Here is a 25,630-nt window from a genome sequence, read left to right as displayed (position 1 = left end):
GCTGCTTGCTTTTGGCAGAGCAGAGGAATTTTATCATATATCTGATTTTATAGTTCTGTTTATTCAAAACCTCTGAAAAGTTCCCATTGCTATTCAAGGGTGGAACTTGGCTCTGAAAGGTTTTCTTTTTAAGTGCTTTTTTTCTGTCCAGACCCATTTAGTAGCCTTGTATCCTTCTCATACTGCCCTTTTCTCCTTCTGATCTCATACTATGATGTACATTTTCCACTATGGTCTTTAAATACTAAAGACAACCCATAACAGCATCCTGATTGCTTTTAATTTATTTTTAATTCTCCAGTGGCCCAATGTTACTGAACACAAAAATGTTGTTATCCAGTACAAAGACTTCCCATAACCACATCAGGGAATGGTTTTGGAACCTAAAGCTGAGAATAATTATTTTACTTGCAGCATCTGCACAAAGGTCAGGAGGAAGAGAGGTGGAGAAGTAGGAATGATAGTACAAATCAGTTGGAACAATGATAGAGGCTGCATCTTTTTCGCACTTTTTATATTACAGCAATCTGTTAGGTTTTCTGCCATACAGAAGCAAAGATAGTATTCATTTCAAAAAAGGTGTCAGGAATCAGGGTCTGTTTTCCTTAAACATTTTGGCATTTAACTGAAGCAGCAGGGACAACTTCTATTTTTATGTTAACACAGCAACTATGAAATTATAAAATTATGGGCTTGAACCTTTATTTTACTCTTTCTTAGGCTAAATTCAGGGTTATCTTTTCTGATTTAGAGTGGGATGAATGTAAAATTATGATTTTGTGTATGCAGAATCTGGATGTGATTTTCAGAGACCAAACTAAACTTAAGTTGTGCCATAGGTCTCCCCAGTTCCTTTAAATTCTCCTTAAATGCCTTTAAATGCATTAATGGAGACTTTTCATCCACTTGCCAGAGCTGCCTCATGATTTCACAAAAAAGATACAATAAAAAGTATGGTCTGACTTTCAGAGGAGGAATGGTCAGCATGAAATCTATCTGAGCAGAGATGCAATGGTAGACTGGTATTTTGTGCTACTGAAACTGTGCTAGAAAAGATTCCACTAAATATTGCAACACTTGTTTTGCTTGCAAATAAAACTCCAAACATAATAAAGCTTGCAAATATTGCAAGAAAATTCTTTAGTACACTGTTACTATTTTAGTACATTTCCATGTATTTTGCATAAATTTTATTTTTTCAGTGAGTATTTTAAAAATGGAGCTCAGAATTACAGCTGACCTTTATTTCTAATGCCTTAAAGAGTGTTCTGGGTGAAAAACAAATTGATGAGATCTTTTATGCAAATAGGCTGGCAAAATATTCATGAGACAATCCAGTTTGTAATCAAAACTTGTATTTTGCTAGAAGTCTGTAGCTTAAAAATGTATGACAAAAAAGCTTGAGAAAGGTGACAGATGTGTGGAAAGAATGAAGGACTGGATTGAAATCATTGTGGTTCATAGTTTTTTGTGACAGTGTCTGCCTTGTCATGGTCTCACTATGAAGCTGGGCTTGACACTTTGATTTTTTTTGTATTACTTAATACTAAGAAGTAAACACTTGACTTATTTTTTTCTTTGTGTCATAGTGGTTCAACACTTGCTGATTTGCACTGAGGTGGGGAAAGCATGGCCATCCAGAGCTGGTTGTTGGCTCGATTTGGGGGCAGGTTCTGGGGTTTGGATTTTGCTTTCACTCTGCACCAAAGGTTTTGACAGAAAGAGACGAGATAAAATAGCTCTCTCAGCCTGCAGTGAGTGGTACTGACTGCTTAGCCAGGATTGTTGTCTAGGGATCTGGTTCAGGATTCTGTTGTCTTATGAAAGAGATGTTTACTTTGAAGCTGGCAGTCCTGAGATCTGAGTGTGTCTGTCCCACTTCACTGCTCACTGCCCAAATTACCCAACTGTGGCACGAGGAGCCTTTTGCCTCTCATCTTTAGTTACTACAAAGTCAAAAATGATCCACACACCAGTGAACATGTTATTTAGCCAGGTGAGTCCCAGAACATTCTGCCTTGTATCTCACCACCACCTGGAACAGCAGTCTGTGGGATGGGTCTTCAGCTGCCTTAAATCTCTGTAGCATCTCTGGCATCAAGAGCACAGTGCTGACTTAAATCAGTTCAGGAGTAGAGCCAGCAGTGAGGCAGAGTGAGGACACATCTAGTCATTCCTTTATCATTGCAAACACACCATCTTGTTTGGAGGTGAAATCAGTGATCTGCTCTGTGTTTACACTTTGTGGCCACAGGCTCAGCAATATCATTGTTACCAAATGCTTCCAGTCAGCATTCACATGCTGACCTACAAAACTATATTAGATCTTTCATTTTAAAATGAATGTGTTGGCAGCAAAAAGGAAAAAAAAACCTGTTGTAAGTCACAGAGTCATTGAGAGAGCCCAGTACTAGATGTTGTCTTGGCTACAAAAAAAGAATAGTTGAACAATTTATCAGACTGGCTTGGTGGATTTTCAAACTGCAGTGTCATAAGGAACTGAATATATGGAGTGTGAATCAGGAGTTTAACTCCTAATATACAGTTGTGTATGAAATGTGTTCAGGCTTCCATTACCATTGCATCCAGCAACACGACAGAATGGGTTTTTCTAGGTTAACCTGTGGCTCCAGGAGTTTGCTGAGAATGGGAAAGGGAATGGTACTGAAGGGGACAGGAGTTCCCAGGCACATATGAATGGATGCAGAGGTGTAGAGACCAGTACTATGCCAGTTCCCCTTGGAGATGCCTTGCAATGCCTCTGTGTTTGTGAATGTGGTTAGTGGTGTGTGCTTTGAATGTGGCAATCATTTCAGCAGTAGGACTATTGTTACTGCAGGGACAAATTTAGCCATAAATAGAGTAAAACCCGCTACTGTTCTAGTGTATTTATGAAACTTGCAATTTTTATTAATCACATCCATGTGTATAAAATCCGTATTTGTCACGCATAATTCTGCAATCGTGGATTTATTTATTATGGCAAAATAATAAATGCTCCTCTGTGTCTCACAGCTCTATTTTAAATGTTTGCATTTGCATGGTTCACCCAGAACTATAAAAACTTCTAAAAGAAAAAAAAAATCTAATTTGAAGCTATTATTTGAAGACTATTCTGAGTAAATTTTTCACTTAATTACAACAGCTCATTTAATACTGAGATTGTTGGTCACAGGTAAGAGTTACACTGAAAACCCTTATTTTCTCATATCCCTGCTGTAATTATATTTTATCCACATTTCTCACATGAAAAAATAATTCTTTTAAAGCTGTATGGGTGGTATTCCTTATAGACCCTTGTATCCCAGTACACACAGAAAGGCTTTCTACAGTATACATCTTCTTAAGCATTCTCAAATCTTGGATCAAATCTCAAATTCTGCCATTTCAAGATGGTATGACTAAACACATTCCTTCCAGAACTGGTTGTATAATGCCAGTGAATAATGTATTGGACAAAAGTTTTCTCATCAGAGGCTGAATAAACTTATTTCAGCCATGAGTAACTCAACCTCCTCCTTTCACAAATGTTGCTGTTCATACATTTCAATAAAACCACCTGCCTCCTCACCAAAGTAAGCTGCCTGTTCCCATTCAGCGAGTTCTTCCTGCAGTGGCTCCAGTGTTGTCTCTTCCAGGATGCTCTTGCATCTACAGCCTTGGCTCAGAGCAGTGCTGGCCCTGCAATGCTGTGCCTGCTGCCCTGGTAACATGCTCATGCTGAAAAAAAAATCACATTTTCTCTTTCTAAGGGGCAAGTGTTAACTGCATTGCCCTCACAACTTTTCATCATCGTCTGGCTCCATTGGTTTTCATCTGCTTAGAGAGGAGGCTGGATGTGGCAGATGTCTGGAATGGAAATTGCAGTCACCTTCCAGCACAATTTTTGGATACTGGACTAGCTGTTTGATCAGTGTGCCCAGGACACTTTTATTTTAGTGGGGTTTATTTAATGCAAAACTATTCATGTGTGTATGTGTACATATATAAGTGTACATAAAAATATTTTTTGAGCACAATATGACTGGAATCAGCCTGGCTTGGCACATTTGTGCTTTGTGCCTGCTGTGATCACCAGTCTGTTTTCCATTCCTCCAAGTTCTGCTTCCAATAGAGAATAGCACCAAGAGTTATTCCAGTTCCAAGTAACTCAATAGCAGTGCAGGGTGGGCCAAAGCTAATGGAAAAAGGTGGCAAGTTGAGCATTGCATTTTCCTCTGCCGGATGATCCACTGCAGAGTAAGGTTGTCTGGCTGCTACCAGCTAAACAAGAGTCACTCTGTGTTCAGAACTGGGCCTGTTTGTTCATTATCATTGAGTCTTCCAAGTTGTTCAACAGTCTGGTGAAATAGGATACTACATCTAAATGATTGGACTCTTCTTTAAAATGGGCCTTTCCTGTCTCATTTGTGAAAATATACAGGAAAAGAATAAACTCTACTTAAAAGGGTGCCCTTCATAACATTTTTCATTAACTGTGTAAACAGCAAATAGTTTTGAAAATTACTTGGAAATGGAAAATTTGCCCCTAGTTTTTCACAGGTGTCACAGGGTGACATAGTGCCAACCTGAGATTTAGCTGGACATACAAAATAAAACAGCTCCTTACAGATTTCTGCTCATACCAATAGTCTTTTACTTTTTGGTGAGTGTGTGTAGATGAAGAAAAAATGTAGTAGGGTCTAAAGCAGATGAACTAGGGAAAAATAATCATAATATGACTACTATTGATATATTAAGACCAGATATATTAAGATATATTGATATATTAAGATCATAGCAGATCAAGAGGCTCATCCATTGAATTGTCTTAGTTCATGTTCCCATTTCTCTTCCATGACATTGTATTATGTTCTTTAAATGAGTGCTAGCCCACATTATTCTGAAGAACAATTACAGGAACTGAGCAATGAGCTACATAAGTGAAGTAAATCAGAAAACATATCAAAAACAGTTGAAAAAGAAGCGCCATGCCAACCATAGAGCCATCAACACCTGCTGAATGTTTATGAGCCAGCCAAGATGAAAAAAGAAAGTGATTCACAAAATCTAGACAAAAAGGGTATTTAAATTTCAGTCATGCACTTAACAAAGAATTAGATACCACAAGATACAAATACACAGAGAACAAGCCTTTCAGCTTCTGAACAGAGTTCTCTCCCTACAAGAACAAATTAATTGTACTTCTGTTTAGCTACAGAAAAACTGATTTGATATACCAGATAAGATACTGTTAATAAATGAAGTTGGTTTGGAAATATACTGAGAATTCCATATACAGAGTATATAAACTACTAATAAAGTAAAACAGGCTGCATTGGGAAAAAGACACAGGGAACACTCTGAGGTGCATGATGTCCCATCAGATCCTCCAGTTCCTGCCACTGGCACAGATGAAATCTTTTATTGTGGGCCTGATGTGCTCTCCCTTCCTCACTGAGGTGAAATACCAGAAGATGCCCGTCACACCCTCACTCCTTCAATACCCCACAGCTGAGAAACCCCCACTGAAACCAGCAGGGAATTGTTTGTTTCCTTATAGTTTTCAAGACAGTAGATGAAGTTACCTCTTGTCCCTTTTTTTTATCTTCCCTCTCTCAATATTGTAATATCAGGGCCATCTTAAATGTGTGTTTGTAGCACACACAGCCCAATAGTTGGTTTTCTTATTGATTGTTTCTCTGTTTAAAATCACACACCCAGGCAAGTGCAGATATGATCTAGACCTGTGTAAGTCCATAATGCCCTAGTGATGGCATTGTGATTTTGGAGATTTCTCTTTTTTCTGTTGTTGGTTTCAGCTAAATGACAATGAAGTGGGAGAGGATTCTGGGAAACCTTTAAATCAGTAAAAAAAATAAAATATTTAGATTACATTGTTTGAAATTCTTTCTAGAAAAATTAATAACTCTTTCTTCTAGATTCATGTCATACACTCCTTTGTGTCTAGATCACATCTACACTTCTGTCAGTGTCTGTTTTTAAACAGAGAAGCAATCAGTAAGAAAACCAAGTATTGTGCAGTGTATACCACAACCACAAACATTGGCTGCACCCTGATGTAAATCAGCTGCCACCACCTGTCTGTATTTCTGCTTTTCCCTTCCTGGTTTTCTTTAATAATCCTTTCACATAAGCTTACCCTTTTAGGAAAAGCAGACTTTAGGGCTCATGATATGTATTAAAATTCTATGTATCCCTTATTGCCTAATTTAGAATCCTATTGATGGATAATAAAATTAAATGTTTCCTTTCCTTTGTTTCCTTCCTTCCCCCACTCCTCAGTATTCAAATTTTGATCATGAATCATTTTCAGACATTCAGACACTGAAGCAGAAGATGCTGAAAGAACAAAAGCAGAGCTTTATATTGAAGATTACCTCAGGTCTCCACCCACAAATCTGATCTGGTTAATGCCAGTTTTCTGCTTTAGCATATTGCTAGTTTCTTTGTGGCCAGTTATCAGAGATCTCTTTCTTTCACAGAAATCCATTTAAAAAATTGCTGGTGTTGCTTTAAAGCTTCAAAGTGATTTTGGTATGAGTGTCTGCTCCCAGCTGATTTATGCCAGCAAAGACCACCATATTAATAGCATGCTGATAGTGTTATGCTAAATATAATATCAAGAGTATTAATAACTACATGCAAATAATTTCTATGAAGTAATTAAAATGATTAGGCACTCTTTCTACAGAGACATAACAGTATCCACTGTCTCATATGGCACTGCCTGGCCTAGTCTGGTTTTTTGGCCTTCCACCTCCTACCCCAATCCCTCCGTGCATCTGAAAGTGGAGGAAAGGCTGATCCAGAGAGATCAAATGAGCAATGATGTGAAGTCCTAACTAAGAGAGAAGAGAACAAGAGCTAACCATATGTGATACCACATTATTTCTTTTTTCCCAAAGCTTTAGTTGTTAGTGTTATATGTATTCTGATATCTTTGTATCTTGGAAATTTCACACCACCATGACTCTGAGCAGGCATGTTCTCTCCACTGAAATGGCAGATTTGCAGGCAGTGTGCTTGAGATTTTTTTGTTTGCAGTCACTGAAGAAATTTAAAATCTTTGATTAAAGTATGTAGATGTAAAAGGGAATACAGAAAAAGACTGTAAATTTCATGCTAAGCAAAATATGAACCAAGATCAACATATGAACAATTGGTTTTTTCTCCTGTTTCTGCTTCAGTGGTGCCACATATTTTTCAGCTTGGATGAGCAACACATACATAAAGTATTCTATCATTCCCTTGGAGATTTCCTTACAATGTAAGTTTTTCTAATATATGGAGAAATAAAAAAGACTTAAGAAAAATTGCACTTTTTATTGATTTCTTCATGCCTGCAGTAGCCTTCTCTCAGATGCTGAGTGAACTCTTTATGGTATGGCAAAAGATATTTCATTAACGGATATTGCAATTTGAGCTTCCTTCATAGCTTGGAAATGCATTCAGAAGCTTTCAGTACAGCTTTAATATTTTAGGTGAGATATGGTCTCCTTTGTACAACTTTTAATTTCACAGATATACTGAGAAAGAGTGAGAGTTTGTAATTGTGATCATCTGACAGTTTCTTCATTTAAAACAAATTATCTAGTGAGCAGGGGCTGCAATTAAGATACCAATTGCCGTAAGTTTTCTTATGCAGAAGTTGCCTTTTGAATTTTTTTCCTTTGCATTTCTTCTCTCTACCCCTCCTTGGACACTCCTCAGGATGCTCCCTCAAGGTTATTTTCAAACATTCCTATATTCTCTGTAAAATCCTGTCCCAACTCCCCTAGATGGGTTTTAGAGAGGACAAAGCACAGCAGCTCAAAGCTTTGATGTTTTATGACAGACAGTGCTACTGATGAGCCTCTGCTTCTCCCAACACGTGCACACAGAGCTTACATTTATCCCAGGGGCATTTCCAGGGATAATGCAGTGTGGATAATCGTGGTTTCCTGCAGCAGAGGAGACAAGGCAAACCTGCAATTCAGCAGTGTAGTGCTCTTGCACATGAAGAAATACTGTCAGCAGAGAAAGACATTAAAACACTGTGCCAAACTGGGACCTTGCAAGGTGGGAACAGCACTTGGTAGGCAGTGCACATTCAATAAACCAAAATTTATTAAATTGGGTTCAGATTAATTGAGTCATTCTTTATAGTGATGATCAAAATCATCTCTACAATCTGACTAATAATATTGAGAAATAGCCTCTATGCAGTGGCTACCCATTTTAATTCAGACATTTATCTCTTCATTTTGTTATAAATGTGAAACTTTTGTAGTGTTCTGAATGCAGAGGAGTTCCTTTCTAACCCAAGAAAAACACAATACAACACCAGAGCATCTCTCTTTTTTGGTCTTTCAGGGTGACTATTCTGTGTCTAATCACATAATAGTCTCTCAAATTTTTTCTAGTGACATTCTTAGTGTACATGTCACTTTTTTATGTTTGAGGTTTTAATTAAAGACACATTAGAAGATAAAAGTGAGGGTTATGTGATAAAACTGTGGGCCCTCTTTCTTACTCAGATATTGTCTTTACTCTGCTGAGTTCAGATGGCAAATATTTTGGGCATCTTCTCTTTGGACAGACAGTAGCAATAAAAGAGAAAATGATAGTAAGATAGACAGATTTGAGGGTACCAAAACAAGGACATCGTCTACCCGCATCAAGTGGGGCAGAGATGCCCAGAGGGGGACTAGGATGGCTGAGGAAAAGACCAGGGAGTGCAGAGAATGTGGTGTAGGAGTGAGCAAGAGAAAACTGCTGTGGAAAGAGTCAGACCCTAAAAGGCAAAGTTAGAAGTGAGAAGAGTGAGTGAACATAAGGGTGCAGTAACAGAGGAAATAGGGGCTTGGTGGCAGTATGTGAATTCCCAACCAGACGGATGAGATTTACTGAAGGCTAAGTGGTTTTGAGTATGCCTTTCTTTGTCCTTGTAGGGGTCAAACAGCTTTATTTACCAGCTGTGAAAACCTCTCTTCAGAGCTCTGAAGATAAAAATTAATACATGGACATAAAGATTGATCTCTCTGTGTATTTCTAGAAAAGATGATGATGTGGGGAAATGCAGTTTTATATTTCCTATGTTTCTCCCCCAAGCTGCTACTATAATTAAGATATGATCTTCATTAAAAACATCAGACCAACAGGACTACTCAATGAATGTCAGAGGTCTATCCTGAATGAAATCCAATAAAAAATAATTGATGTATTGTCAATAACCAGTAACAATTACTAATACGGTCACTTAACAACACTTTCTGAGTGGAAAACCTATTGCCAAGACGCTTCATTTCTCAGATTTTATGCTAATTAAATGTATTAGTTATCTATGCTAATTAAATGTATTAGTTATCTAGAGTTCTGCCTTTAAAACCCACAGAGAGTCACAGCTTGCCTCTTAATTTGAGATGCTGCAGAATTTTCCCCTGGTGGTGCTCCTTCAACTGTCTTCTGCAATAAGCCACAGAAATGCTCTACAGATGCACCCCAATGCAAACACATGCACTTACATATGTAAAGAGAGTTAACACTAATTAAAGTACCAGCTTATTTCCCTGTGTCCCAAAGTACTTCCTACTGCTCAAACAATGAATTATGAGCATGTACTTAAGGAAGTACATTTCCAGCAAACAGTCTTTTATCCTATCATTATTGTTTAATATTTGCTTTTGGAAGAGACAGTGTCAGAAAGGAATAGCATCTACAGCTGAGAAATGGAATTATTCAGCCTTAGTTGTCTAGGTTTTTGAACCGTTACATCAGACCACAGTAACTCCTTCAGTTAATGGGGTGGGTCATTGCCTGTGGTTCCTCCTATGAAACATTTGGTCACAAATGTCCTTACATGAGAAAAGATGCTAACTCCCCAAGCTGAAATGTGGCTCCAGTTGTACACAAGCAACAAAAAGTTGTACCACTGTGTGGTACTGCCAGGTTCCCTGCATGCCAGAAACAGCTGTGCTCGTGAAGTCCACCTGCCTTGGAGGGAAGCAAGGAGCCCGCAGGCTTCTTCCAGAGACATGTCCCTCTAAGCCTCACCCAGTAGAAGACAGTAGAGTACAGAGCTTCAGAAGGTTCATGCTGCAAATGAGAAGGTGTTTTAAATACAGCGCAATTAATCATGTATGAAGGATTGCGTTGTTCATGGTGTGAGATGACGTCAAACAAGACAATGAGAGCCCGAAGCGTGACTCCTGCAAGAGGCTTAAACACCTGCCTGCACTTCTGTGATAACACCTTACAATAATTTGACTTGAGAACATTCCTAGTTGTTTTCATAATTTTACACAGCATGCAAGATTTTTCTTATGTTTTAAAAAACTTAGTCCAGAGTGTTCACCAATATTTAAATGAAGGAGTCTATACTTTTTTAGTTGTCCGTCCAAACAAGGCAACCTAGCCAACAAATCTATAAAGCTAAAGGAATTTATAAAGCTTTCAGTTCATCTAAAAATAAGCAGTTATTTGAATGGCTTCTACACTCCAATGACTGTGATGTTTATACATCTAATGGCAATAAATGGGTATATAGATGCCTAATTCACAATAGAACACAATAATCCAAGTGTTTTAACCTGAGATCAGAATTCTATCTCTATTTTCACTTGAAGAAATAGCAATAATCCTTATAATCATTTCAGTGCAAGTAGTTGCTGTAACAGCAGTTTCTCTGCACAGAGTCTAAATTCACCTTCAACCCTGCTGTATTCTTGCCTACTAATCCAGTTAACCAGGATGCTGGCACTACAGTCTGGGCTCAAACACTATTGCCAATACCTAATTCCTCATCCAGATTTTTCAAGAGGAGTCAGAATACTTGACTGTTTAATTTCAGGCAACAAGCAATATGTTATTGACATCCAAAATAGTGAAACTTCTTAGAAGGGTGGTGTACTGAACTAGGAGTTGGGTTTAGGTCAAATGTTGCCTGTCATATGTCATCTATTCTAAACAGTAATATGCAGTAATACACATATTTATTGCTCTGTGAGTTTGCTTGCAAATGTTCCTTCTTAAAAGCATACAAAATTATTCTTACAAGCAGTTCATTACTAAGATATGTGAAGCTCGACATAGAAAAGTGTCATGGGACATGCTACTGACATTTCAGGTAGTAGCAGGCCAGTTTTTTAGTCATTTATGAAATAGAATTTCTTTTTCTAGAATAGACTGCACCTCCCTTCCTGGTCTATCGCAGCAAACTTTTGCATACATTAAATTCATAAAATGACCCAGAAGGGAAAGTATATGAGAAACATCAAAATTCATTTGTTTGTGGAACACATTCAATATCCTCTTGGTGATATGTCCTGGTTGTGTATATTATGGGATGCAAGGTGGTCAGTTTGAGGAATAAATGTCCAAATACTTGTATCCATGTCATAGGCACAAGCCAGCAGGAGATGCTGTCAGCAGTGAGGGTCATTTGGGGCTCCAGATCACAGTGAACAACACAGCCTCACGTGGTTGTTTCCTGATTGCTGGTCTGCTGCCCTGCTGCACTGTGCTGCTGAAACTCAGATCAGCAGAAAATGTGCTTATTGGGAAGTTTCACTGCTGCATTGAGCCTGGGCGCTTGCTGAAAGCCCGAAACCTTCAGAAGTTGCTGTTTCTTCCCTTGCCCTGCACATGAAGAGCACTACTCTTTAGTTGCCAGCCATGTTAACTGTAATTGGTTGCACTATGATATGGGTGAAGGAAACAGCTGTTAAATAATGTGATAATATTATTGTGGATACTGTTGTTCTAGCAGGTGGTATATGAACTTTTAGGTATAGAACTTGGTAGAGGGTTTAAGGTAAATATTAGGGACATTATACAGTAATTATACACTGTGAACAGTGGCTGACAAGCACACCTGTGTGCTTGGAATTTTTGCTAATTTTCTTTTTGAATTTGCCTGATAAGCTGAGCAAACTCTTGGGGATGCGATACATCTGAATAGATCTATTCCATATTTCATGCAGAGAAGAACAAAGGAGCAGCTATATGAATTTCAGTCAGAACAAAACACCACACTTATGATGCTGGCTTTTTACAACAGATGAAGCCAAATGCTCTATCAGTAACAATGCTCTCCTGATTTGTCTTTAGGCAGAGGGCAAATGTCATCAATTTCTCCTCTCATTTAGTTTCACACATGGATTTCTGCCTGTGAAAATTGTAAGAGGGCCTATGCCTTCTACTGGAAGGAGACTGATATCCTTGCGATTGCTGACAGAGTACACACCAAGTACATTCTCCCTTAGTTCTAATCAAAAGCTCTCTACACAGGGTCATGGAAGGAAGCATCACCATTGCAATGCATACACTTTCCTGCTCTATCAGATAATTCTTCCCAAATGCCACGCTCCAGTTAATGCCTAATGAGTTGTGCCCTTCCCATGGTTTTCAGAGGTGTCACCTGCTCTTGAAAACTGATGCACATGGAGTGGTTTGACCCTTGTATACACAGAAGGTCTCAGTAGTACTTGACTCTACAACACAGAAAAGGTTAGAGTCATCAACTATGAGATTATCAAAAATTACTGCTCAGTGGTGATTTTGCATGACTCTTCCGCATGACCTGAAGAAACGTTTGGCTGAAGAGGCTTTTAATTTGAAATGCAGTGATGTTTGGCATCATCAGTGTTGACAGTTGTCCCAGGTTCCCTTCAGCTCTGCGTGGAATTCCAGGGCCTGTACCTGTGTAACGTTAACTCTAGAAAACAGTTCCAGCAAAGGAAGTGTCACATTTCTCATTACTTTTAAGTCCTTCAGGCAAAGTGAAAACGAACCATTACCTGCAGGTTGCTTGTGCTTGTAAATGTTTAGTTGAAAAAGAACCATTGTGTCAGGAAGACAAATCCTGGATGAGATAGCCTGGGCTGTGTTATATAAAAGCTCTGTTTATAAGGCTGCAGTGGTACTTTGCAATCCCGTTCTCTGAGATATTATACAATGCAGCACAGAGGAGACTAAGTACAGATTCACAGAGTCCTTTGGGGAAATCTTTCTAGCTTTTATAACATTTAAGAATCTTTGCCTATTTTTCTTGCTATTGCAGTATATAATTACCTCTGTGGTAAAGCAATTTTGGTTATTCAATAAGAGCAACATAATGAAATAGTCTGTGTTTAATATTTTTATTTTAATTTGACATCTGTGCAAATTCTGAACTTGAATGTAGCCAAAGAAGACTATCATCTGGCTATATGCTCAAGTATTTGAAAGGTTAGCTATGGGATTGCTTCATTTTATTAAAAAAGGTAACTTTCTTCAACCTGGGATAACAGTATCTACTACAACTATTTATCCAAGTTAAAACTGACAAATAGTGTTTCCAAAGCCCACTGGCCATCTAGACAAATGTAGATACCATTACTGCCACCTATTGCTACAAAGAAAGAACTGAAGATGTTTTCATATTTGTATATTTCCACATGAGGATAAAATTGGAAAATAACAAGCTTGTTCCCGTTAAGGCATTTGTAAAGAAACGTTTTGATATCTTCTTTGACAGCTTTATTTTCAGAGCTATATAAAATTGGCTAGTACAAGTGTTAAGAAAATCCAACATTGTCATGGACACCTGGTAAAAAAATAGCACAAAACTAGAAAGGAACTCCAGGCACCACACAACTCAGTATCACAGACCCTTGTTTCTATATAACTGGAACTGCAATCCCAAGCCTTGAGCCAGGTGTCCAGATATTCTTTAAATGCATATAGGGAGAGGTAGGGCCTCCAGAGGCCTTCATGAGTGAGAGCTTTTTCACTTGTCAAAATTATTACAGCAGTCATATATTTCTTACAGACCAGAAAATTATCTTGCCACAGAGGTTGTCCCACAGAAAGAAATGTGATAATGGACTGGATCATGGAAGTTTGATTAGGAGCATATGAATGCTTGCTACCAGGCAAGTAGCTGGAAGTAGTTATGGACTTTTCATTTCAGCATTAAAGCCAGGAGTGGGAATTGTAGAGGAAAACAGAATAATCTAATACTTTCTCTTCTCAGCTTATTTTCAGTTTTACTGAAATGTTTAAATTTCAAAATTACAGTGATGCATAGGGTCATGTAATGTCACAACATTCATTTGAGCAGGAACAGAAGGCTCTGAAAATCTCATCACGAAAGGACAGTAAGTGGCAGCAATTACTGCTGAGATCTGAGTGGAATGTGAACAGGCAGTGAGAGGTCTGGAGATGTCAAAGTCTTTCATTCCCATTCATCTAATAGTAAATAACAGTAAAAAACTCTTAGTTTTCCATACTATGATCTTTTTTTAAAACCATTGATCAGTTCTTTAAACTAGGAACAATGTCATGAACAGAAAGATAAAAAGATAAGTGAGTGATGAGGTGTTGACAAAAGGAAGAAAAGATGCGTCACACTTCATTAAGGCTATTTCTTGTGCAAGTCCTCCTGGTGGGTGCCCTGCACAGTTTGGCTCTGGAAGATACCTCATTTCTGTGCTGTCCTCACAGAAGAAAAATATGTTTGGAAAAATTAATCTCCTGGCTGTACAGTAGCTAATATATATTGACTTTTCCTTTATCCAAAGTGTTGATAAATTCAGCTAAAGAAAATCTCAATATCTATGCAGTCCCTTCTTTTATAAACTGCATGTGTTGGACATTTGTATTATTTGTGAGTGTAATAAGAAATAGGAAGGGAATTAAGGTGAAAATCAGAATTTGTTTACTTTTCTTTCCATAACCAGGGGAAAACCCCTTATCATACATTATATGCTTCACTTCAGTGCTCTGATCCAGTGATGTCTCATGTGAATTCAAATAATCCATTGCTGAAGCTTATATTTCTCAACTCCTTGCCCTTTTTATGGCTGTTGAGAACTGCTACACTTCTAGTATTAACCTTAATGCCTATTTCTATGTAAGGAAAAAAAAATTATCATTAGACATGAACTGCATGATTAAGAAAAAACCTTTAACTCAGTATTTTAAATATTATCCTGCAAAACGGTTGGGTTGTTAGCATTAGAGAGAAAAATGTACTAGAAAACTTTAATTAAAGTGGAAACAATGTCAACTGAAGACAGTGTAATCCTTCCACTGACCTCAAGGGCCTTTGTCTGAATCCTGCTTCTTTTGCATCTTTATGAGAATGCAAAATCTGTCTAATTTAATTTCTCTGTGGATGTGTTGAAATTATCTTTGAGAAAAAAACCCTTAGCATTCTTCAAGGGCATGGGTTGCCTTCACTGTCAAGCAAGTGAATGATTCACATGTAAATTTTTAATTTACCTACATAAAATTAATTGTTATCAATGTGAAGTGGTAGCCAATGAACCAGCCATCAATTTTTTCTTGAGAAAACTGGGGAATTCATGGTTGAATTCACCAGAGATACTCCTTTCTTTTGTAGATGGATGTTTCAAGTGCAGTCAGTAAAAACAGAGACAAAAAGCTATGAAGTCCTGATTAATCATATCACATGAAACATCTTTTTGAGATTGTACTGAATTTCAAGCTTTAGAGCAAGTGGCATCATCACGTGTTTTTCAGTCTTTTTTTATAATTATTTAATCTAATAAAGGACACAAAAGTTTGACCTCTGGAAGATTATTTATGGTCATTAATACAGGTGAGCAACTCAGATTCTCCCCTTTTGATGTATATATAAAATTCCTGTCATTTTATCTAACACTGGCAATACAACAATCTAGATTTGGTCATTCTTACTGAGATTTCTCAGAGTTCTTTTCGGTGATATAATCCTTATTTTTTTAACACTTACATAGTTAACAACTCTTGTGTTACACCTCTGCAGTGCTGAACTGCATGGCATTTCAATTTTAACCTCATTTCAAGATGAAGATAGGCTATTTATTCCTACTATTTTCTTCATGAGCATTCAATCCCCATGATAGAATTTAAGAGGTGAAAGCTCTCACTAGCTGCCAGCTGCTAGGGACTATATCAAAGACTCACTAAACTCCACATATACAGATCTCTCACTGGTTTCTTCAATCTTTCATGAACTTCCTTGAAATCAAAATGAAGGGAAGTAAGACAGTCTTTGAACTTGGATACATTATTTTCCATAGACTCAGATTATTTCGGGGTGGAAGGGACCTCCAGAGGCCTCTGGTATAATGATCTTCCCAAAACAGGGTCAGCCTTCAGATCAGAACAGGTTATTTGGAATTTATCCAGTCAGGTCTTGAAAACCAAGGATGAAGATTGCATGACCTCTCCACCTCTTGATTTAGAAACCTGCTTCTACTTCACTTAATAACATCAGAAAGAAACTATAACAAAAGATAATTAAAACTTCAGATTCCTCAGCCCAAGTCCTTTATAACCACTGTGAGCCTTTCCAGGGAGGACACTCTGACTGGCTTATGCAGTGAACATGAGTTGAGCCACATCCATGGTTTTACTCCATGCAGAGAGGAAATCTTCAAGCCCATGGGATGCAAACACAGCCTAGATATCACAGAGGATACAAGTAGATTATTAATCATTCTTTCCTACTTGGAAAATATAAGCAGCATCTTCTTACTCAACTGTCATCCTTCAGGCCGCTTTATTTCGATATTTGTAGCTAAGGCAATTGAAGAAATCTAGAAGTGGTTTCACAGGCAATATCAAAAGTGGCAGTTAAATTGTGGAGGTTTTTTTCTCAGTTGTTCACACCTTTGAGTTTCTTGAGCTTCAGCTTTTATGTTAGTTATGCCTTGTCCTATCACTGAGCAAAAGACTTTGAAGGTTTTTCTACTCTCATTTCCATGTGGCTCTGATATTTCTGAATACAAAAACAGTTGGAGTAGTAGTGGAACAGATTGACAAAGTTGTTTTTATGAAATCAGTGTCAAGGATGCTTCCATAGCTCTGCTGATCATTGTTTGATGAATGGTCAGAGAGAAGCCCAGGGCATGTCTGAATCCAAACCGTGGTGAGTGTGATCCTTGCAAAAGTCCTTCAATTTCTCCTATGAGCTGGTTCAAAGTACTTGGATTATGAAATGAGTAATTCAATTAATTCTCTTAACTAAGGATATGTATAACAGGAAAACCCTGAAGTTAAGGTGCTGCATTTCATACCCTGCTGTTTAAATACCTTGCTAATGGGATCTTTTTTTTCAGAAATATTGATGTTTAATCAAACCAGAATTTCACTTACATAGTATGTTTGAATTTAAATTGCCTAACTAAAGAGGATTTATCTTTTAAATTCACTAAAACAGTGGTTCACTGACTTTAATTAGAATATTTTTCTGGAGGAACTAAATATAAAAGGCTCCAGAAGCCCTCAGTTCTGAATACATCCAATAACTTGAAATACACCTGGGACTGCCAGGTCTTCACCTCGAGCCCATTGAATCCTCTCTGCCCTGCACCTGGCTGGCAGTGGCCAGTGCAAGGGCAGAGCAGTGCCCTTGCTCCCCTGCAGGTTTTAGAGCTTTCAAAAAGCTGCCTCTGGAGCAAGAGCTTTTAGTGCACAGTGTAAACAGGGGACAATCACACGCAGAGAGCTGCTGGAAGAGTGAGCTCTGCATGGTGACCCTGTACTCGCCTTTCTCACCTGCCACATGAATCTGTGCATCTCACACGCCTCCAGGCATGTGAGCCCAAAACAGCAGTGTCTAACTTAATAAACCTGTTTACTTCTTGGCTTATGACAGCCCACGAATTCTGCTTGTTGTAAAAGCAGTTTAAAATAGCCTGTTGGAGGTCTGAGGCAGGGCTGTGAGTCCCTCAGGTTGCCTCAGGGACTGAGGGGTTGTGTGCAATGCCACACGCCCTGTGGTGCCTGCCCACAGCTGCATCCTGCCTCTGAGCAAAATGAGCAAAGCCAGCAGTGGGGAACATCCCTCAGGTGGGAAAGGCTTTACGGTTTGTGCACATCTGTATCAAGGATCAGCCGCTGCCTGAATTAGTCACGGAAAGATAAGCACAGATCTAATTTCACCACTCAACTTTCTGAACATTACAGACACAAACTGAATGAAGAATATATTTGATGATACACACAGTTGTCAAGTGGATTTGTCAATGTCTTTTCTGGTGGCTATAAAAATGTCTGTTTAATGATGCAATGCCATTGCAGGTATTCAAATTATTTGAACTGATCTTTTAAAAAAAGGTAGAAAAGACACTGTATTGTAATGAGCAATCCCTGGGTGCTGTATTGTTATACACATGGCAGTAGCTTATAAAGATTAATTTCTCCTTTCGATCAGTTTTATTCTTGGTGAAGTCCTAATGACTGCATAATTCTAATTCTTAATTTTCTTAAACTGGGGAAAAGAATTTGGAATGCTATTGAGCCACTGATTTTAGGAGGCCACAAAAAGACACAATTATACTTGTGTCTTACCCCCAGTCTACTTACCCACATGAGAAGTGTGGAGTCACTTGTTAAAATTTGTGAAGAAAAAGTTTAAAATATTTAATTCAGCTGTCAAAGTTATTACTTACTTACTTACATGGAAAGGTATTGCTGCATTTTCAAGACATGAATCAACCACAAAGACTATTCAACAGGAAATCCCCATTCCAATTCTTATCACAAAACAGTTATCAGAAGCCAGAGACTATATTGTCATTAGCACATATAGAAACCATCTGAGCAGTAGCTCTTCCAAAAACTGTCTCAATTGAGTGGTTAGATACAACATTACATTTAGAATGGCAAAGAATATCCTATGCTAATTCAATAAAACACAAAATTCTAAATTCAAACAAAACAGAACCATGCTTCATAATTTAAACAAATATATTTATTCCTACAGTTTGTCTCACAACTTCACCCATAAGAAATCAGGGAAGGAAAGATTTTAATATGATAAATGATATGCCAAGTGATTACAGGGGACAAGAAAGACAGAACTCAAGAGTCTGGGAGATTTTGGGTGAAATAGGGTCTATTACACAAATAACTAGAACTGCTGCTGAATCAGAGAGTTACAGGCAGCCTGTAAGTTGTGCAGAAGACAGTATTTCACTCTGAAATATTGGTATAACTTTAAATTTTCATTCCAGAGAGATATTGATAATGAGATCTTGTTCCTTTATACAGGCATATATATTTTATATATGTATATATATATATATATATATATATATATATACACATATGCATTCTACATTATTTCCAAATGTGGAGAATTATTCAAACTAACTTCTTATTTATCCTGTATTTCCTCAGCTGCCACTACACAAATTATAAAAATAGTCTTAGAATACTTCATAATTTCATATGATTCTCAGCAAGGTCTAGAAAGTGTGGAATCCAGAATACTAAGGAATGTGTAGGTTTCCTTCTTCTGTCAATAAAGACATAAAATTTAGGTGATGACTGAGCTCATATCATGCAAGCAATAATACATTATAATTGCTATTGCTATCTTATTCCTGAATAATGTTTACTTTAGAAGTCCATTTCGATTTTAAATTCAGAAAAGCCTATTCTGGTGTAACACATTTTCCTTTTGCAACACTTCACTTTTTTGATTATTCCATTTGTGGGCATGTTGTGAAAAAACTTTCCTAGGAAATGTTTTAATTGGAATAATAAGCCAACTCTTATCTAAAAGAGATTACAGAGGTGGGAGCATTTGCAGTTCATTTGCAGACATTCAAGAGCTTATTTTGCCAGTTTAGGGCTCCTTGTCTTTTGAGATAAGTGGAAAATTCAGCCCAAGGGCTGAAACTGTTGCTCAGGGTACTCAGATGCCTCTGCCACTCTGGCAATGCCTCACCAAGAACAGTTTCAAAACTGCACTAAGTGACAAGGCAGTGCCACACAAAACTGCCACATCATGCTCACCAAGCCACAGGGTGAGCCCAACCTGGGCCCAATCCAGCTGGCAAAGTGAAGAGATTAATTTTCCCTGGACAGCTCCACACCAATGGCAACATTTCTGGACCAAGAAAGAGAGTGGGAAAAAGAAGTGGTGGGGAAAAGTTGTTTCCCTCCCACCTTGCAGCAGCATGAATTTAGGGCAATGGAAAATAATCCTGAAAGCGCAACTCTCTTGGGCAATATTGTTCTCTTGTGCCAAGAAGGACAGAGCTGAGCTGGTGCTTCAGCCTGTCATAATCTCCACCTTCCCTTATCCCTGCTTCTTTCCCCAGCATGGTACTTGGTTACAGACAGCCAAGTGGGGATTTGGAAGTGAAAGCAGAGCTGCTGGACATACTCAATTACCACAAGACAGATAACAGGACCCTGTTGTATGTGAGTGACCATGCATGGCAGATTAGCAGGGTCTGGCAGACAGGGCAAACCACCTATGTTTCCAATTAAATGATTTCTGTCAAATGTGGAGTCCCTGAAGCAATCAGGCACCTTCAAGAAGCAAATCTGCCTTCTCATTTTTACTGTTGCTATAAAGAATAAAGCTCATAATCTTGAAAACCAGACCCATGTCAATGCTAACCATATGAAAACAAAACCACAATAAATGGAAAGCCAGAGAGCCTCTTTAGTATGCATGTTTTCTCAGGGCAGCAAAAATATGTTGATAAAATCATTTGCCTTTATGCATTATATGGTTTTCTTTGGGTTTGTAATGATTTAGGTGACTTTGTCCTCAAACCCAAATGGGAAAACTTTAAAATTGCAGATTTCCTTTGGGTACTAAATGTCATGTTTTCCTTTCCTTACTTTCCAGGGACATCAAACCTGACAACATACTACTGGATGAACACGGTAAGTGAGCATTGCTTTCTTTCAGAGTCTAATTCCTGACATCTCAGTAGAATGTTCATGATATGCTTTGTAAATCAACCGCTGATGTTGAATTCCTATCTAAATCTGGACTTTCTAAAAGCTCCCTCAGAACACCTTGTGCATTTTGTAGTTTTCCTTCCTATTGCCAAAAAAATGTGCAGATCATAAATTTTCAAGGCCTGAATGCAAGAGAATTTATTATTAATTGGGATCACCAGGGACACTTGATAAAAAGAAGTTAGGATTTTATTAACAGGATTCTGTGAATCACCCTAACCCCTTTTTAGGTGCCTACCAATAGAATAGCACCAAGCACTTTGTTTTCTCTTTTAGAACTTCTGAAGGGCTAAGAAATTCCATGTAGCAAATTATTTCTCATTTAGATATCTAAAATAAACTTTCTAAAATCTAGATAGGGATTTTGGAAATTTGACTGCAGAGTTTGTGTCCCTACATGTAGTTCTGGCTTAAATAGCATAAAAAGGAGTAGACAACAATAAACAGCTTTGAACTTTTATTACTAATTCCATGTTCTTAAAGATAAAAATATGGTATTAAGGAAAAGCAGCTGATTTCTTTAAACTTAAATTTTAAACATATAGTTTCTCCAAGAAGTATTTAGCTAAAATGTCATGTATCTTTTTGTAACTGTTATAGGGAAAACATGAGAAATATAGGTAAGGAGGGCATTAACCTTACATCAGTTAGAACAGAAATACATAGAGGAAAAAGCCTAATTGGAAAAAGGAGATGTGTGCTTGCTACTGTCTTATGCTTTGTTTGTTCACTTCCAAATCTGATTAAAAGCCGATAATCTCTGGGAAACTGTAATACTGAAATTATGCCAATGATGACATTATGTATCAAAACCCATTGCAGAGCTGCTGGGTATACAAGTTAAAGTTGATTAAAGAGGTAACATTTTGTAGAGATGACGTTTGTTCCTGGGAACATGAAAGCTAATGAAGGTAAGTAATATTGGAGTTTTTAACCATCAAGAACTTCAGCAATTTAATGCTTCAGACCCATAAGTGTTAATGTTCCCAAGACTAGTATCAGCAAACAAGCACGAATAGAAATGTCTTGCCTTTAAGTCCTGGTGAATTAAAGATGTCAACAGCAACATAAAATGAGTATGAGTATGTTAAATCTCCTTTGATTGACAGCCTTTGAGGCACAGTCACCTCGATCTCCCCTTGCCCCTCATCAAGGTCAATTAGTGCATAAAACCAGCTTCTTGTGAGAGCTTTCTTCAAGCATCACAAAGAAGATTCTATACCAGAGTGAGCAGCGCTATGCAAAATGAAGGTGGGGAGGGGGGTGTATTATAAACTATTCAGCACCTAAGTTACCTGTAGGCAGCTTGGCAATTTTGGGATGGACGGCCTGTTTTCTGCAAAGCAGCAGAATACTGCTCCCTCATAGCACACCTGCAGACAAGTGGGGAAACAACAGACTTCTTTGGACAAGCTCACAAATCTTGGTCAGCAGAAGTTGTCTATCCATGTGTTCAAACAGTTTCATGTGGCTGGGGGAAGGAATTCCCTGAAGCCTCTAAAGGGTCTACACACTTCCACTCACAGAATGTGGTGATATCAGCAGGGCAAGTGTCTGTCCCATGATAATTACCTCAGGCTTACCTTGCAGAAGTGAAGTTCTTTTGCAAGAAGAAAGCTAACCTTGAAGTCCCTAACAGCTCTGATTAAGCTGCAACATAGTAACATCATTTTAACAAAATCATCAGATTTCACTTAATGGAAAAATGTGATGAATATATGAACCACAAATATATTTGGCTGCAGAGTAAGCATAACAAATTCACCTAATATGAGCCTAACCAGGTGCACAAGAAGGAACTTTATTTTAGCCTGTAGCCTCTAAGATGGCACAACAGTTTCCTATACGCTTGACTTTACCCCTAGGTCTTTCTTACAGTTCATTAAACAAATTATGCTCACACAAAATATCATGTAATTGGATATGCACAACATTTCTGACTGAGACTTTGTCTCAGTGACTTGAGATTTCTTTGGCTTCACTGAAGAAACCTATTCTAGATGAAGTCAAAATTTAGTGTTATACCATTCACATCCTCAAGCAGTTAAATTGACCAACTTTCATAACATAAACCAAGATACATATTATAGATATTTGTGCTCATTAAAACTAGTTTCACTATAATTTATCTGTATGGTTTAGGGAACATACCTCAAGCTTAGGGAACATGTCCCAGGAATACAGAAGTAATGAAAACAGGAGATTTTTTTTTTTAAAGTAGCCATCTAGTTTACAAATTTAAAAAAAACCCACAAAAACATTTACAACATATTAAAAATCATTCTGGCAGAGGAAGTCTGAATTTTTCTGTACGCTTTTCATAAAAGCCACATCTCAGCACTGCTGATCATATATTCTGGTGCATTAGTGGAAATAAATTATTGATAATCCTGAAAAGCATAGTGGCACATAGAAGTGGGATACCCAGTTGTGAAAAATAGTGTTCATCCCCTATCAGAGGATGATTGCATGGTCTCCTGGAGAGAATACACATCTCCTCTCTGAAGAGTGAGAGCAGGGATAGTTTCAGGGTTCATTCTCTGAAACAGAATCAGACGCTCTAAGGAAATTAATTCAACCAATAATGATCCTTTTTAAAATGTTTCTTTCTCAGCTTTCCCAGGAAGCTCTTCCTTTTATGACTAACACTAATCTCTAAACTTAGTAGTAGTTCTCTATTCTGCTAACATATATCTGAAACACAATTATTCCAGTAACAGCTGAAGGGACTAGCTAGTGTTTCAAGAGAGCTATTACAATTGTATTGTACAGAGAGAAGGATTTTAGAGCTCTCTCAATGACAGAATTCTGGTTCCTCTTCTATTCTTTTCATTTCAATGGTTTAGAACAATATAATTGAAATGACAGCATTTAGATCTGAAGTCTACTAAGTCTGGTCTATGTTGTATTTTTTCCTAAATATTAATGAAATTAAAGATATCTTTAAAAGTTTGCATGATCTATTAACTAGGATGTCAAAGAGACAATGATTTTCTTAAATTCAGAAAAACAAGCAGTGGCAAACAGATCAGTAAATTGACTTTTTTAAAAGAGATTATAACATTATTTCTATAGCTATTTGGTAGCACCATTGAAATTAATATTTCTGGTGGTTCTGCAGAAATTACAAGCTCTGTTTTTGCATCCAGGTTTGTACTAAATGACCACACCATCATTACAATCTGTTTACAAAAAACCTGCAAGAGTTTGAATTCCTCTCAGGCAAGTTTTCCACAACATTTTTTTCATGAGATACAGCAAAATCTGTGCTTGGTTTACTGAAGAAGGAGTTCCTGCTAGGTCGGATCCAAGACCTTGGCCAGCATTTTGCAACTGGTTGACAAGAGGAAACATTATTTATGGAACATGCCTTCTGTCACTTTGCCATCAGATGCTTCAGTACTGCCTATCACCCACAATTCTTTGTGGTAGGATATTAGAGCATCTTTACATATTCTGTTTAGAATGTGAAGAGTCTTGTTAATGAGCTTGTCTGTTGCCTCCTTGAAGCTGCAGCTGATTTTGGCCTCTATAACCTCCTGGAGCAATAAATTGTAGAAGTTTACCTTCCTTCAAGAAAGAAAAGTGTTTTCTTTAATATGTTTTAAAACATTATTCTCTCAAAAAAACTCAAACAACTAGAAATCTGGGATTTGATGAATAAATAACTTACAATCACAGAATTTGAGATATTCAAAAACTCCTTCAGCATTCTCCTGTCAGGAGAAGAACCTCAGCTTTTTTAATGTCTCTCTGCTGGGGAGAGGTTTTGCCCCTCTCTCTCTTGCCATAGATAGAGTTATAGATATCCAGGCTTTCAGTTTCAGGGCAGAAGAGCAATCACAGTGGATCAATGACCCATCTAATTGAGTTTCTTATCTCCAGAAGTCTCCAAAGAGTGAATGACAGAGCAGAGTATAAAAAACAGACTAGTTTTTGTGGGACTTTCCCCATGTACTCACCCAACCTCCAGCTTCTTGTGACTGAAGCATTTCCTGGCTCATGGTTTCCACATATTTAACAGCTTTCAGTGACCTTTTCCAAGATCTTTTCTAGTGCTTCCTTGAGTGAAGAGAATTTTTATCATCCTTAATATCTTGTGTTAGGATCCTTAGATTAATTACAGATTATGTGAAGCCTCACTACCTAGTTGTTAATTTTGAAGGTCCTACTTGCTAATTTCACAAAATGATGGCTATTTATAATCTTGAAACTGTCTCCTGATGGCTCTCAAATCTGAAATCACAGATCTAATATTTTGCTCTCAGACTTAACAAGGATATTTACATATTATTGGGGTTTGTAGGGTTCCTTAGATGGATTTTTGCATTTGATTGTGATAATTGTGATAATTTTACTCAGTAAAATCATTTCACTTATGACTGAACAAAATTAATTGAAGCTGGAATTCACTTATTATATATTATTATATTGGTTAGTGATCATCAAAGTTTTCCTTAAAAGTTTTCCTATTTCCTTGAATACATTTCACCTCCCATTTGGAAACTCTCAGCAAAATTGAAAGATGTAGCAAATGAGTAATCTTGGCATTAAAACCAAAAATGGGATGAAATAACCTACCCAAAAATAAATTATTGGAAACTCAATATTAACTTCTGAATACCAGAATAGGCAATATTATTGCTGTATCCTGATGTCTGTGAGAAAATTTGCAGGGACTCTATCTTGTTTAATCCTCCAATGCTGATTAATAAGACGAAAGGTTCCAGCATAATTCATCCACCTGAAACTGTCTAGATTTTGAAAGTATATCTGGAACTTTTACATGCCTACATGGCCATTCAACAGCCTAACATTTTGAAGTGCACAGCTTTGCTGAACACATCTACAGCCACGCAATTTCTACCAGTCTCTCTAATGATAAGTGTCA

At 37.6% G+C, this 25,630-nt stretch overlaps 1 protein-coding gene across 1 annotated transcript in view; it reads left to right on the top strand.

Annotated features, from left to right (window-relative positions):
* The window catches only part of STK32B (serine/threonine kinase 32B), a 156,068-nt gene that overhangs the window by 85,823 nt on the left and 44,615 nt on the right, over nucleotides 1-25,630 (top strand). Inside the window, exon 5 of the mRNA XM_083860796.1 lies at nucleotides 20,624-20,661. Coding sequence (XP_083716922.1) covers nucleotides 20,624-20,661 — 38 coding nt within the window. The remainder of the gene's footprint in view (nucleotides 1-20,623; nucleotides 20,662-25,630) is intronic.

This window comes from Zosterops lateralis (assembly GCF_965231275.1).
Source record: "Zosterops lateralis genome assembly, chromosome: 5".
In the NCBI taxonomy this organism is placed as follows: domain Eukaryota; kingdom Metazoa; phylum Chordata; class Aves; order Passeriformes; family Zosteropidae; genus Zosterops; species Zosterops lateralis.
Note: the sequence above shows the minus strand (reverse complement) of the source record. Positions and strands in the feature narration are given on the sequence as shown.